At 38.6% G+C, this 16,934-nt stretch overlaps 1 protein-coding gene across 1 annotated transcript in view; it reads right to left on the minus strand.

Annotated features, from left to right (window-relative positions):
* CEMIP2 (cell migration inducing hyaluronidase 2) overlaps positions 1–16,934 on the minus strand; it is an 86,453-nt gene that overhangs the window by 31,531 nt on the left and 37,988 nt on the right. Inside the window, exons 8-14 of the mRNA XM_023213278.2 lie at positions 15,844–16,053; positions 15,231–15,436; positions 15,028–15,097; positions 10,810–10,938; positions 7,358–7,446; positions 2,552–2,683; positions 817–852 (exon numbers count right to left, since the gene is read on the minus strand). Of these exons, the coding sequence (XP_023069046.1) occupies positions 817–852; positions 2,552–2,683; positions 7,358–7,446; positions 10,810–10,938; positions 15,028–15,097; positions 15,231–15,436; positions 15,844–16,053 (872 nt within the window). The remainder of the gene's footprint in view (positions 1–816; positions 853–2,551; positions 2,684–7,357; positions 7,447–10,809; positions 10,939–15,027; positions 15,098–15,230; positions 15,437–15,843; positions 16,054–16,934) is intronic.

Genomic DNA, 16,934 nt, shown 5'->3' on the forward strand with positions numbered 1-16,934 from the left:
ATCCCAGCTCACTGCAAGCTCCGCCTCCCGGATTCACGCCTCATTCTCCTGCCTCAGCCTCCCGAGTAACTGGGACTACAGGCGCCCACCACTATGCCCGGCTAATTTTTTTGTATTTTTAGTAGAGACGGGGTTTCCCCATGTTAGCTAGGATGGTCTTGATCTCCTGACCTCTGATCCACCCGCCTCGGCCTCCCAAAGTGCTGGGATTACAGGTGTGAGCCGGCACGCCCAGCCCTCATATGAATTAATACATGATTTACAAACTACATGTAAACAAACTTTAATTTAGCAGCAATAATTGATTGCTCTAGTCTCAGGCAACAACACTGAAAATGAGGAGAACAAACTTGTCCTGACTATAAGAATTAAATGACAAGCGTGTTTAGCATGACAACTAGAATGACTATTATCTGTAGAAAAACATATAGAACAAAAAGTTTAGTTCTTAAAGACTGTTGCTAAATTAGAGCAGCTTATAAAAAAGAAAATATTAGTTTTTTAATTTTCTCCCTACTTTTACTCCCTTCCTTTATTCCGCTACTTTTTAAGAACTTTAGTCTAAATCAAAAGTGTTTTCTTCCAAGCAAAAATTATCCTTCTGTGAAATTCCAGCTATATTAACCTAGTACTTTGGTATGAATTCAATTAATCAAGAAAAAATGTATTTTTGGCCCTCTAGTGGTATCAGGAAGAGGGTGCTAATTTTTTTATGTTAAAAAATGATAAAACATTCCTGTGTATTATCAGAAAAAAAAAAATCAAGGGTTATTTAACTTAAAGCTCTAAAATAAGTATTTTTAAGCAATTACAAACCTGGCAAAGGTCAGTCCTATTCCATTATCTGCAAATCTGTAAAAGAAAAGAAAATGAAGAACATTTTAATTCACCATATTATGTAAAAAGAGGTAATTCTCTCAATATTTAATTATCATGAAATCCAGGAGGTCCCAATATTTACTCTCTACACTACCACACAAAAATTTGATTTCACAGTAACTAGGAGCACAAAATCTGTAGTGAGGGCACCCAGTTCAAATCCTGGCTTTGCCAATTATAGTTGTGTGACTTTCGGCAAGCTACTCAACCTCTCTCTCTCACTTTTCCCATTTATAAGTTGAAATGAAAATATAACCTTCCTCATAGGATTCTTGAGAGTATTAAACACACTAAATAATTTCTAGTGTTGGCGAGGTGCAGTGGCTCAATCCCAACACTTTGGGAAGCTGAGGCAGGAAAATCGCTTGATCTCAGGAAGACCAGCATGGGCAATACAGGGACACCCTGTCTCCACCAAAAAATTTAAAAATTAGCAGGGCGTTGTGGCACATGCCTGTGGTCCCAGCTACTCGGGAAGCTAAGGTGAGAGGATTGCTGGAGCATAGAAAGTTGAGGCTGCAGGGAGCTATGACTGCACCACTGCACTCTATCCTGGGTGACAGAGCAAGAACCTGTCTCAAAAAATAATAATTTCTAATGTTTGGAACAGTGCCTGGCAAACAGTAAGCAGTGTATTAAAGTATAAGCTATAATTATTATTTTCATAACTATGTTTTAAAAACAATTAGACTGTGGTATATGATTCTGAAGCCATTTCTACAGATTCAATACAATATCAGTTTTTTGGATGAAAAAAGGCAGAAATGACGTGAAATGCCAAGACGCTAATTTCAGTGCCAGAAAAAAAAATACACACACACATTTTTCTAGACTGTTGAACACTAAATCTTAGCTCAACATGCATGAGACCACTCCTAAAATTATACAAATGGGAAAAAAAATGAGATACTTACTGCCTCAAGTCATGTTAAGGCATAAGTCAACTGAGGTGGAATTATAAAGCTTTTATTTTGAATGGCAATAGAAGAGCATCAGAAAAACTAAGGAGTTTTCAAGAGGAAGGGAAAAGATCCAGGTAGTTTTATTTAGCTCTCTGACATAGACCATACTTGTTATATCAAGTTAAATTCCCGGTTTCTGTTCAATTTCATCAAAAACTCTCATGTCACTGGACAAGTTCTGTTCCAATAGAAGCACCAGAGGACGGGCGCAGTGGCTCAAGACTGTAATCCCAGCACTTTGGGAGGCCAAGACGGGCGGATCACGAGGTCAGGAGATCGAGACCATCCTGGCTAACACAGTGAAACCCCGTCTCTACTAAACATATAAAAAAAATCTAGCCAGGCATGGTGACGGGCGCCTGTAGTCCCAGCTACTCGAGAGGCTGAGGCAGGAGAATGGCGTAAACCCAGGAGGCGGAGCTTCCAGTGAGCTAAGATCCAGCCACTGAACTCCAGCCTGGGCGACAGAGCGAGACTCTGTCTCAAAAAAAAAAAAAAAAAGCACCAGAATGAGACTACCTCAAACGTTTGTAGTCTTTCAACTCTAGCATACTTCCTTAGAGCTTGTCCTGTTTATTAATAATAATAATAATAACAATAATAATAATATGATTCCAAGAATCATCACTGTATTTTCATGCTACCGGCTTTTAAAAAAATCTGAAAATACATCAGTGTCATCATATAATAACTTGGTTGAGAATACCCACGCTGAATTTTGAACGATGATATCTCCTCCTCTGACCCAAGCTCCATTATCATTATTTTTAAAAGCAATTAGCCTGTCGATTAGAGCAGCAACACGTGGTTTTTCAGGGTTTGCATCCTGATGAGGTCGAAATCTAGGGGGTAAAAAAAGAATTTTTAAAAATGTAATACAAAAGCCATAGGAATTAGCTGTCAAGAAGCAGAATTTAAATTTGACCAAAACAAATGAAAAATTCTTAAGATACAACTTATTTACATTTTAAAGATTCAAAGAAGAAATTACATTTATTTGCACACAAGTTTCCAGAGAACCAACTGCTTTTTTTTTTTTGAGACGGAGTCTCGCTCTGTCGCCCAGGCTGGTGTGCAGTGGCCGGATCTCAGCTCATTGCAAGCTCCGCCTCCCGGGTTCACGCCATTCTCCTGCCTCAGCCTCCAGAGTAGCTGGGAGTACAGGCGCCCGCCACCTCGCCTGGCTAGATTTTTGTATTTTTTAGTAGAGACGGGGTTTCACCGTGTTAGCCAGGATGGTCTCGATCTCCTGACCTCGGGATCCGCCCGTCTCGGCCTCCCAAAGTGCTGGGATTACAGGCTTGAGCCACCGCGCCCGGCCAGCCCAACTGCTTTTATATCTTCTTAGTTCGTTTTTGAAAAATCAATTAAAATGGACACTGCAGAATATTATTGCATAAAAGCCATTTCCAAAAACACCCAGATCAAGAAGTCTGGCATGTCTTTACAAATCCTTAAGGTACATGTTACTAATGTAAACTTATTTAATAAATTAATAATATATTTCAACATACATATATGTGAACTAGAGTATAATTTGAGTTGTATGCTGGTTAAGTATTTACATGTAGACAAAACTGGGTTTAATATCATTAAAATGCCTAAATTTAAAATAGACTATTTTTTTTTATATTTTATGTTTTATTTTTTTTGAGACAGAGTCTCACTCTGTCACCCAGGCTGGAGTGCACTGGCCACAATCTTGGTTCACTGCAAGCTCCGCTTCCCAGATTCAAACTTTTCTCCTGCCTTAGCCTTCCAAGTAGCTGGGACTACAGGCAGATGCTACCACGCCCAGCTAAGTTTTGTATTTTTAGTAGAGATGGGGTTTCCCCACGTTGGCCAGGCTGGTCTTGAACTCCTGACCTCAGGTGATCCACCCATTTCAGCTTCCCAAAGTGCTGAGATTACAGGTGCGAGCCACCGTGCCCGACCAGACTGCATTTAATTAACATATTTATTATAAAGACTGAACTTCACCTTTTCTTTTTCTTCTCTCTAAAACAGTTACAAGGACCTTAGTGAAAAGGTCAAAACACTTGGTGTCAAAAACTGTCCACTATAACAACTCAAATATTCAAATAGCCCCATCATGCTCAAATACTCAAAATACTCAAATGGCCTCACAAGGCCACCTATTTTAAAAAAAAAAAAAAAAATCATTTTTATCTTAATCTTACAAAACAAATGGAAGAAAAAAAAAAAATCACAGCTTTTCAAAAACCAGTTCAGCAGGTAGAGATTTTCAACCAGTGAGGAAATATCATTTGCCTAATGCTAACACCACAGCTGTTGGCACACAGTAGGTGCTCACTAAATGGATATGATGCCAGAAGCAGTTATGGAGAGAGAATAGCAAGTGCAAATGTCCTTAGGCATGAGAGAGCTTAGCATGCTCAGGAATAGCAAGGAAGTCTGCTGGAGAGAAAGAAGCAAGGGACACAGAATAAAGAGGAGGGCAAAGGTTAGGTAAAGATCTGGGTCTCCATTGGAAATCCAATGGGAAGTAAATGGAAGCATGAAATCAAGGAAGGGATGTGACCAAATTTCTTTTTTGTTCTTTTAACAGATCACTGACTATTATTTGAAGAATGGATTATAAAGAATGGACTCTAAGGAGACCAGTCAGAAGGATCCTCATGTGTTTCAGATAGATGCACTTGTGGTATAAACTGGGGCAGTAGCAGCAAAGATAAAGAGTATCATATCCATCTTTAGATTATATGGCCCAAGTCCCCTTACCCTAACTAGCTCTGACTTAAGAGGTAAAAAGTTTGACTCTAAGCCAACATCTATTCTCTGGCATTGTAGTTTCTGCCAAACAGCTTTGTAGTCATTACATAATACTAAGCAGATGGAAGAGTTCTGGAAAGGAGACACATTGTTCTAAAAGAAAGCAAAAAAAAAAAAAAAAAAAAAAAAAAAACTATAAGGCAGCATCTGATTCTCTGCTGTAACCATCTCAACTTTTCTGAACTTCCTATCAATACAAATCAATCACGACACCCCCACAGCGCCCAGGCGCTTGTACAGGGAGGTAAAAAAAAAATAATCAGTAAATGACCATTTGCTTTGATACCCTTTATTTCTATCTTCTTTCCCACTTGGCATATAGAAAATAGTTAATTTTCCTGATTTTTAAAAATCATCGTTGAGTTTTCAGCGCACTGCTCAACCGTCTCTTAATTGTCCTCTGCTTTAAATGTACTAGTTGGTTCTAATACCCTTTCACTCTTTTAGATGAAATTTCCTTAATTTCAAACCAAGAGCTTTCTTGAGTTAAAATATTTCATCTCTGGATTCCTGTATTTTCACATCTTGAAGACAAAAGAAAAGGCTTATATGATTAACAGGTGGTTTTTGTTTGTTTGTTTGTTTGTTTTGAGACAGTGTCTCATCTTGTTGCCCAGGCTGGAGCACAGTGGCACAGTCTCAGCTCACTGCAACCTCCACCTCCTGGGTTCAAGTGATTCTCCTGCCTCAGCCTCCTGAGAAGCTCGGATTACAGGAATCTGCCATCATGTCCAGCTAATTTTTTGTACTTTTAGTAGAGACGGAGTTTCACCGTGTTGGCCAGGCTGGTCTTGAACTCCTGATTTCAGGTAATCCACCCACCTTGGCCTCCCAAAGTGCTGGGATTACAAGCATAAGCCACCACGCCTGGCCCTGATTAACTGCTGAGTCAACTTCCTCTTTGAGGAACAGATTAAATATCCTCTGGATCCTCTAAGCCTGGTGTTTAATACATGAGTTGGTTTATTACTAACTTATGCTAGTTTTTATCATTTTTGCCATGTCTAAATTGCATTAATATATATATATGAGCATATTCAAAACACTAGTTCAGTGTATGCACAAGCTCATTACTTTTCTGCTATAATCAGTTCTTTTCAATAACAATTTCCAAATGGAGTCCAATTCCTTATCAATATGTATGTAATTATAAACTAGTAAGAGAAATAAATAATGGAGAGACGAAAGATAACAATTTTCATAATATCACATACACACACCTAGTTAGGAACTACTTAAGCCATTATGAGTAAATTGTTTTATTGTCAAGTCTAATTAAAATATCAATGAACTCAAATATATTTACTCCTCTATTCATATATATAAATACATGTACATATATACACATACACATTACTATACTTATACATAAATATATATACAGAGATAAGTAATTTTTTAAGGTAGGGAAGAGAATCAATTGTGTTTATGGATTTTTCTGGCAACGCTAAGCAAAGAAGACATTACTTTCTACCAATTATAATAAATTACATTAGTTCTACCAATTATAATAAACTCTTTAAAACTGAAAAAGCAGCAGTAAACTTCTAGATAGAATTCTTTATTTGCCAGCTACTATTCTCCTCTTAGTTCATAATTTGTTGTCATCTATATACTCTTTTTTCTTTTTTCTTCTTAAGTTTATCTCCTCTATTTTTTCACTTCATTTGTTGATCAGCTTTTAGGTATCCAGTACTTTGTGTTTATTTTTTAAAATGCCCACAGTTTCTGGGTTTCTCAAATACCATCTGATCATTGCATCAAAATATTTCAGGATCAACTTGGTGTTTGAGGAATCCTGACAAGTAATATACCCACTAGACCTTCCCCAGTTTTCTTCTGATCTCATGTCTCATTAAAGTGTCGCAAGAATCTGCCTCACCATGAAGTCAGGCTCACCAACCTATGGTGTGCTTCCTACTTGATTCTCTGAAGAACAATCAGGCCTGGTATTCTTTTCCTAAGTGTCTGTCAACAAAGCCTATTAAATCTAGCGCCCTATTAACTCTATAAACTGGTCAATCAACTTGAAGTATGGAAAATAATAATATGTACAGTTTCTACTGAATATGACTTTAAGTTGCCATCTTTTCCAGAAAATTTTATTTTCATCTGGGATATTTTCTTTATTTTGGCTCACATATAGCATGTAAGAGAACTCTCCTGAAATGCGGATCCATATCTAATGCATTTTGTGATTACAAAAGAAAGTAAACTAGAGCCTGGCTATGATGTAATCTGAGGCTACAAAGGACTGAACCAGAACCAGGTTGCTTATCAAATTCAGGATCATTCCTTTTGAAATATTAAATGCAGTGTTCATTTTGACCACGAAGAAAAAATTCTATATGGTTTGGTTTTTCAAGGATTAGACTAAACATCTTAGTTTAACTTATTTTTCAATGAATCATACTCCACACCAAATTTGGAAACTTTCTCAACATATCTCCTCTTCTTCCTTTCTCTTTCTGCAACTCTCTCTAGCATCTATTTATAGCCATGAAAAAGGAGAAAAACATCAATCTCTTTGGTATTTCAATAAGATAAAAGCCCAGTCACAGGACCTGGAACAACAGAATAAGTGGTTTTCAAGAAACCCTTCTTTGAACTTTTAAAACTTCATTTTAAATGTGTTACCAGAGTAAGAGCACAATAAGCTCCAGTTGGAAAATTTTGCTTTGACGAGGTATAGCTTGGGTGTGACTTAATAGAGCCAGCTTTACCTTGCACTGTTGTCCAAACAGAGGTATTCCCTTGGGTCAGCAGCACTAGAGTTGGTTGTTTTGACACCTTTGTCAATAAATAAGCCAGCCTGAAAAATATAAATAATGGACTGGAATGAATATGAATCCCAACTTACAACAACATATACAATGATTCATGAAAATAGATTTTAGCTTATCACTTCTACCAAAAAAGTGGGGCAGGGAATCAACAGCAAAGGTACTGTAAAAAACAGCTACTTTCCTGGATATTTTCTACTCATTTAACTCATTTCACTCATTTAGTCACTCAACAAATACTTACTGGTAGGCACCCAGTGTTTACATTAGTTAACAAGAAAAAGGTGATCCTTGTTGTTGCTAACACAAAAACTAGCAGAAAGACATGCAATTAAATAAATAATTACAATCCAAGACGATAAGCATATGATAAAGGAAGCAGATGAGGCTTGCGCAGAAGAGAAGGGCATCTGGAGGAGGCCTTTTTTGTGGGTGAAGGTGAGAGGATTCAGGGAATGTCTCCTAAAAGAAATGACCTCTTAAAGCTGAAACCTGAAGGATGGAGAGAAATTAATCAAGCAAAAGAATGGGCCGGGCGCGGTGGCTCAAGCCTGTAATCCCAGCACTTTGGGAGGCCGAGACAGGCAGATCACGAGGTCAGGAGATCGAGACCATCCTGGCTAACACGGTGAAACCTCGTCTCTACTAAAAATACAAAAAAACTAGCCGGGCGAGGTGGCGGGCGCCTGTAGTCCCAGCTACTCCGGAGGCTGAGGCAGGAGAATGGCGTAAACCCAGGTGGCGGAGCTTGCAGTGACCTGAGATCCGGCCACTGCACTCTAGCGCGGGCGACAGAGCAAGACTCTGTCTCAAAAAAAAAAAAAAAAAAAAAAGAATGGAAAGAATGGATTGGCGGCGCAGGGGAGGAGGTGGGAGAAAGGAGCTGAAAAGCCAAAGAAAATAATTCAAGGGAATAGTTTGTACAAAAGTCTGGAGATGACAAGAGAGCATGGAATAGCCAGGAAAAAAAAAACAACTTTGATGGACAAATAAGAATGTATGAAGGAAGGAAATATAATGGAGAAGACTAAAGAGGAGCAAACATCAGATCACATGGAATTGATGTGCTACAGAAGTCAGGACAATAGGAATTTAATATATGCATCGTAACCAACTGCGAGTTCAGGAAAAGTCACTGTAGCTGTAAAATGGATAATGGATTGAAAGAGGATTAAAAAAAAAAAAAAAAAAAGAGGAGGCATATAAGGTAGAAGATGATTCCAGTAATCCAGAAGAGAAATAAAGATGATCTAGACTTGTGGCCATACTAGCAGTGGAAAACAGATAAAGCGAGCGAGAATTATTTACTAGGTAGAATTGATAACATTTTGTAATTGATAAAATTCTGTGGGTGAGGGAATGAAAGCAATAAAAGCTCATATATTTTTAGTTCAGGCCACAGTTGAGTAGTAGTTTCATTCACTGAAACAGACATATGGGAATAGGTCTGGGCCTAAAAATAAGAATTTTAGTTTACAACATGTTTTATTTATGTCCATAAGACATTCAAAGGGTACTCAGTAGCCAGTAGGATAAGCCTGACCAACCTGGACTAGTACAGATCCAGGTGGCATCAGCAGTTGAAGCCATAAGGACCACGTGTGTGTGCACATACATGTGGGTGTGTGCATGTATGTGTTTATGAGTTATTCCAAAATGACATGTTTCTTTTTGAGTACTCCAAGAATTCAATCTCCTTTGTCTATAAAGTATTATCCTGGACAATCATTTCCAGATTTAACAAATTAACACCTAATCATCCACTCATGTCATTTAAATGTAATATTCTTATTAATTGAGTAAATTACTGCACGTTAAAAATCAGTTAGAATGGGGCCAGGCGTAGTGGCTCACGCCTCTAATCCCAACCCTTTGGGAGGCTGAGGCAGTCAGTTCACAAGGTCAGTAGTTCAATACCAGCCTAGTCAAAATGGTGAAACCCCATCTCTACTAAAAATACAAAAATTAGCTGGCCATGGTGGCAGACGCCTGTAATCCTGTAATCCCAGCTACTCAGGAGGTTGAGGCAGAGGTTGCAGTGAGCTGAGATCGCACCACTGCACTCTAGCCTGGGCGACAGAGCAAGACTCAGTCTCAAAAAAAAAAAAAAAAAAAAATCAATTAGAATGAGGTGCTTTTTATACCATTTACAATTAAGAAAATTTGAGGGTTTCTACTATGAAATGCTACTTTCAATAAGCATTAACTTAACCAACTATTCAGCTCACGAAAGTCAGTTTTGTATAGTTTTTTCCTCAAGTCTTCATCAAGTGATTCCAAGCTCTTCAAAGTGTAACACACTTGGGATTTTAAAGGATCCTCTGAGTATCATAAATGCAAAGTATTCCTTGAACTGTGGTGTGGGTCACATCAGGGTAAAGGATCTGGGCATTATACGTGTAACAAAAACATTAAAGTTCCTTGTGAGCACAAAATAAACCACATGTATTTATCACCAGGGGGTGAAGGGTTAGAGCCAAACTTCATGAAAAAATTGAAACTCCTAATGGCCTTTAGGTTACTTGATCTGTATCATTTTAAATTAGGTCAACTATTCTTAAGCAATATTTCACTATTTATATAATTAGTATAATGCCTAATAGGACACTCTACCAGCCACTGTGAATCAAAAGAAGAGATGAATTATGTTTATCAACACCCAGAAGCATATTATTGAATGTGTACTTCCCTAGAAACAGGTAATGACATTAAAGATTGGAAAGAAGTTGAGAGGGAGGAAGAGATGAAGCAAGGCAAGAAACAAGAGGGAGGATGAGGACACATGAATCAAATCCATTATGTAATTATTCAGGTTACATACACGTGCATGTATGTGTTGCACATACCTGTATGCGCAATAGGTATGTATAAATGGAATGCTCTATATATATCCTGAACAGGGAGGGGTTAGGTGTCTGTTTTTAATTACAAATTACTTTTTCTGATGACAAGTTCTACCAAAAACTGACATTTCTCAGCTATAATCTACTATGGTTTGAATACATCCCCCAAAAAGCATGTGTTAGAAAGTGCAAAAGTATTGGGAGGTAGAGCCTAAGATGTTTAGGTCATAAGGGGTTCACCCTCTCGAATGGATTAATGCTGTTTATAAAAAAGGTTGAGGCAGCAAATTTGTTCTATCGCTCTCTCAACTTCTCCTTGCCCTTCTACCACGGATGACACAGCAAGAAGACCTTTACCAGATGCTGTCCCCTTGATCTTGGACTTCCCAGCCTTCAGAACTGCGAGCCAAATAAATTTCTGTTCATTGTAAGTTAACTACTCTGTGATATTCTACTACAGCAGCACAAAGTGGACTAAAATATAATCACAATAGTTCATCTTTTACACTGTCTAGCACATGTACTAATTGTTAAAACTTAGAAGCCTACCTTAAAATTTGAATGGACCCTGTTGTTATAAAATATACCCAATGGAGTGAGTTCTGGTTTTGCCAAGAGCTGCAATCCAGTGGATTCCCCAGTAGGTTCCTTGTGGAATAAATACCATATCCCAGCATCCTACAAATGAAAGGACAAGCTCATTAAAAGCCTGATTTATACAGATATCTATGAAACACTCTCATAAACTAACTGCTTCATCAGCAAGTTTAATCTTTTTCACCAAATTTTTCATTATTGCAAGTTCAGAATTGACAATAAAAAGTTGTACACACATCTCAAAGTGGTTATATCACATATTTTTTTAAAAAAGCAAATTTAATTTTGCTTGCAGGATTGGACAAAAGAGAAATAATTGGTTGGTATAAAAATTCACTTTCAAAACTTTTCCACCATTATCTACATTAAAAGTTATGCAGCATTAAAACCAAATCAGCTTTCCATGGGACCAGGACAGCACAGCCGTTAAGCAATATGGTTTTTATCTGTTTACCTCTAAACCTGTTCAATAGATGAGTCATGCCTATTAAACAACTGTCCACCAGCACGCAGAGATCACTGACTTCTTTCAAACAAGTCTAATGCCCTTCCTGTCCTGAGGCAAATTTTTGCCAAAGAAAAAAAAAACACTACACATATGAATCAGGATGCTGTCTCAGGCTGGGCCCTGTCTGCTCAATTTCACTATTACTGACCTTAATAGGAACAGAACAGTTTCAAACTTTTTGACACTCAAAATGAGATATAAAAATGGAAAAAATGTTAATTCGCATGACAGTTCTTTATTTTACAACTCAATTAAAAATCAGCCCAACGTGAAGGACAACTTCACTTGATGGAACTTTGATTAAATAATTTGTTAAAACTTAATCATACAGTGCAAATGGACAGCATTAATTCAAATTCAGCACACATTTATTCAGTGCCAACTATATGCAAGGTATATAGTAAGACTATTCTCAAATAATTCATAGTCTAATAAGAAATATAGAGATAATTAAAATATAATATACCTAATTAGTACTTACTAGCTGTAACAAATAGAGTCCATTGGGAGGAGAGATGAGAGAGGAATTATGGAAAACATATATATACACCTACACACCAAAATGAATGCCATGTGTAACATTTTCCATGATAAAAGTTTACAAATGGGTCTTAATGAAACAAACTACTCTGAAAAATGTTTGCTACCTCAACTCTTCTGGTCACAAAACAGACAAGTCGACGGGATAAGACCGTCAGAAGAAAACCCCATACCATAACCTGTAAGCTGAGGGCAGAGTGGACCATCCTAGGATGCAACGGAGATGGAGATGGGAGTGGGACGGGGATAAGGGGGTAGCAGCTGTTTCCTGTTAAAACACAGTGGTGTCAGCACAGGTAAAAGGAGCTTTGTAAAAGGCAGTGGAAAGGTACAATGAAAAAATAGTTTGATTTACTTTGGGAGGAAAAACCCTGCCCAAATTAGCTTTTACTGGAACAGTTTTTCTAGAGAGAAAATAAACAGCTCACAGAATAAAAAGGAAGAACATACATGCAATGCTTTCTTCTTTTCTCACATTAGCCACAGTAAGGGTATCTGGCAGCCTCACCTTCTATTTTTCATGAACTCTCGGCAATTTGCTTTAATCTTCAAGCCCTGACTTCTAAAAAGAGCTAAAAGAAATCTTTGTTCTGGCTGTAGACGCGTAATGTCACATAGATCAGAAGATGGCTGTGCATCAACTTCTTGGTCATCTTTACTCAAAAACTCACTTTCCAGTTAGAAACTCTAGCACAAACCTCATACTGGCTCAACAAATATTTGATGAAAAATGAATGAATGAAAACGTAAAATGATCAAATATCTGGGTTTCTGCCCTGTCAAATAAGAATATTCAATTGACAGGGACTTTCAGATTATGTTTTACGTTTTTAAAGAAAATAACAGATATGAGTTCAAACCATCATCCACTGATGCCTTCTTTGTTATCTCAAATAAATACTCCCTTCAGCTAATCTTTTGCTTCATCTTGGCAAACAATGCTAGGTATTTATTTCCTTTTAAAAACTTAAGTAGCCACGATGTATAAACATGAATATTTAGGTATGACTGCAAATTTCATATTTTTTTATTGCAGTTTTCAATACAGTTACAATCTCAATAGCATACTATCTTAAAAGATTCATTTAGCGGCTGGGCGCGGTGGCTCACGCCTGTAATCACAGCACTTTGCGAGGCTGAGGCGGGCGGATCACCTGAGGTCAGGAGTTCGAGACCAGCCTAACCAACATGGTGAAAACCTGTCTCTACTAAAAATACAAAAATTAGCCAGGCGTGGTGGCAGGCGCCTGTAATCCCAGCTACTTGGGAGGCTGAGGCAGGAGAATCGCTTGAACCCAGGAGGCGGAGGTTGCAGTGAGCCGAGATCTCACCACTGCACTCCATCCTGGGGGACAGAGCGAGACTTCATCTCAAAAAAAAATAAAGAAAAGATTCATTTAGCCTGAGTATGGCGGCTCATGACTATAATCCTAATGCTTTGGGAGGCTAAGGCAGGTGGATGGTTTGAGCCCAGGAGTCCGAGACCAGTCTGGGCAACACAGTGAAACCTCCTCTCATTCTCTTGCTTTCTTTCTTTCTTTCTCTCTCTCTCTCTCTCCCCCCCGCCCCCCCATATATACATGGTTTATATATATGAGATACATATATATAAAAAAATAAAAAATCAGCAGGTATGATGGCATGCGCCTGTAGTATCAGCTACTCAGAGGCTGAGGTAGGAAGATGGCTTGAGCCCAGGAGGCAGAGGGTGCAGTAAGCCAAGGTCACACCACTACACTTCAACCTGAGAGACAGCGAGACCCTGTCTCAGGGGGAAAAAAAGATTCATTTAGGTTTTAAATCAGCAGTTTTAATAACACTAAAACTCTCAATAATAAATACAAATTTTTCCAAACCTTTTTGGGACATTTCTACTACCCAAAAATATCATTTAGTCTCTTAAAATTTATTCTCATGTGTGTCTTAATTCATCATGAGTTTTGCTGCTTTCCCATGGAAATGAAATTCCCATGTGTATATAAAGCCTTACATTCAACAAAAGGGTGTACCCCCTGACCAGAGTGACAATTGTCATAGTATTCTCCAAAATAATCCATTCTCATAAAGAAAAGCTAAGGCTTTTTGTGGGCTTTGTTTTTTTTGTTGTTGTTGTTGCGTGTGCGTTTTTGTTGACACGGGGTCTCACTGTTACCTGGGCTAGAGTACAGTGGCGCAATCTTGACTCACAGCAGCCTCCAACTCCTGGGCTTAAGTATCCTCCCACCCCAGCCTCCCAAGTGGCTAGGACAATAGGTACGCACCACTTTACCTGGCTTTTTTTTTTTTTGGGCGGGGGTCGGGGGTGTATAGCCATGTTGCCCAGGCTGGTCTCAAACTCCTGCGATCAAGCGATCCAACCACCTCGGCCTCCCAAAGTGCTGGGATTACAGGTGTGAGCCACTGCGCCTGACCTAAGTCTATTTTTATCAACACCCTGAAATTGAAATTATCAGTTACTTGGCCACATATGACCTAAATATGAGAAGCCAGAAAGGTTGTACCTAATACACCAAAAATACACTCTGGAAATAACATAACCCTAGTGATTAGTCCATTTCTTTTCCCCCTTTGGCATCTCTCTTATTAAACTCATAGATACTAACGGGCACAGGCCAGGCGCAGTGGCTCACGCCTGTAATCCCAGCACTTTGGGAGGCTGAGGCAGGTGGAGCACGAGGTCAGGAGATTGAGACCATCCTGGCTAACAAGGTGAAACCCTGTCTCTCCTAAAAATACAGAAAATTAGCCGGGTGTGGTAGTGGGCGGCTGTGGTCCTAGCTACTCGGGAGGCTGAGGCAGGAGAATGGCATGAACCCGGGAGGCAGAGCTTGCAGTGAGTCGAGATCACACCACTGCACTCCAGCCTGGGCAACAGACCGAGACTGCATCTCAAAAAAAAAAAAAAAAAAAAATTACAAAAAAGATATTAATGGGCACAAAGAATTTAGGAGAAATAGAATAACCATCTCAGCCATATCCTGCTCTCAGCTAAACAAGTAGTACCAGAAAACAATGTCATGCTTGGGTTACACTAGCACACATGACATTAAATCCAAATAAGCCAGACTATTTATAAACAAGAAAAACATTAAAACATCTGAGGTCACTTTAACATTATTTACCTGTGAGCCTGCAGCTGCATTATTAATCAGATTATTGTTGGGATGAGCAATCCAGAAAGTCGAAACAGCCCTGCAAGGAATTTTCCAAGGTGATTTAAACATTCTTCGTAAAAACTCCTGCCCACTAAAAACTTCCCCCAAAACCTCTTCCCCAAAAGTCAAAGGCCTTGACGCATGGGGTTTTCTCTCTGCCAATTACTCACATACAGTCAGTAGCAGGCACGGGGATGTAATTTCCAAACACTTTATCTCGCATGGTGGTACACACGGAGTTGTTCCTATCAGTGGGCAGGAGAGTGCCCGGCTTGGTGAGGAGCCCCAGATTGTGGAACAAAGTATTCCTCTGTTCAATACCATCTTCCAAAAAGAAACAATGACCTAGTGTGTCAAATCCAATGGTGTCTTTTATCTGCAGAAATAAAAGTATATTAATGTCATTGGTAACAAGACTGATTAAGTGACAAGCACTATCCAGGGTAGCATGTTCACTACAAATGGAAAAAGAGGTTTGAACCTTAGCAGAATGGGCAAAGTGAAATGTCAGGCTTAATTTATCTCTGAAGGTGATAATCTACTTGGGTCCTACGGGGGAAAAAAAAATAAAAATAAATTGTAAATAAATAAATAATAAAATACAAAATATAAAATTGAATTAAATGTAAAAGAAGATACTCTGGGTGGTTGGAAAGGCAGGCTTCCTTCAGACAGAAAAATCGTGGAATGCTCAGAAAAGGCAGGATAGAGCAAGGTATGTGGTAAATTAAAGGGAGTTAGCTATTTCATTAATATGGGTTGACCTAATGTGAGGCTACTTACTAGCAAGCCATTTGTTCCATGCACAGTGATGCACCTTGAGAAGCTGTGGTGAATAGACAGGCCATCCACAAACGTTGCATGTCTGTATCCTCCTTTATAATCCACGTCTCCACACAGGTGAAAATGAACAGGATATCGCCCCATCTGCTGCTGACCCATGCGTTTCAATTCCACATAAGAAAGATGGACTGAAGTAAAATTTTTCATTATCTGTAAGTCAAGGTACTAAAATCAAACTCATACTTTTCAGAATGGGGAACTAGCAAAAAATGTTGTTTTAGCAGAAAACATCCAAAGGAGAATACTTATTAAAACATTTGATTTTTTTTTTGCATCCTGTTTTCCCAGATTGCTAGTTAATAATTTAGCAAATGCTTGTTTACATAAGCAAATGCTTTAAAGAGCCATAAAAATAGCCTCCAATTAGGAATAAAGGCAAATGTAATCAGGAAAGATGCAATAATGATCTCTGCACAAGTGTTTTGATTTGTTCAAATATTTTGGTCATTCCCAGTCTCATCTTGTTCTTTCACTTCTATAACCTCCGTCGGAGTCTGATAAATAGTTATTTATTTCTAGATCCTCCCCAGTGTTTTAGTTAGCACATAAGATGGTTGACTTAAGTTAGTTTTAAAAGTTCTTCTGTGATCCAAAGTTTGAGCACTCTCAATATTTTTAAACACTAGATTTTCAATCATATTACTAAAAACAAAGGAATAGTACTGATCAACATTTCAGAAATCCTTGTAACAGGCGGGGTACAGTGGCTCACACCTAGCACTTTGGGAGGCCAAGGTGGGCAAACTGCTTGAGCCCAGGAGTTCAATACCAGCCTGGGCAACATGGCAAAACCTTGTCTCAAAAAAAAAAAAAAAAAAAATACAAAAAGTAGCCAGGCGCAGTGGTGCACACCTGTAGTCCCAGCTATTTGGTGGGGCTGAGGTGGAAGGATCACTTGACCCCAGGATATTGAGGCCACAGTCAGTTGTGATCATGCCACTGCACTCTATCCTGGGTGACAGAATGAGACTCTATCTCAAAAAAAAAAAAAAAAAAAAAAAAATTCTTGTAACAGAAATGCTACTACTTAC

Source organism: Piliocolobus tephrosceles, chromosome 14 (genome assembly GCF_002776525.5).
Source record: "Piliocolobus tephrosceles isolate RC106 chromosome 14, ASM277652v3, whole genome shotgun sequence".
Lineage (NCBI taxonomy): Eukaryota > Metazoa > Chordata > Mammalia > Primates > Cercopithecidae > Piliocolobus > Piliocolobus tephrosceles.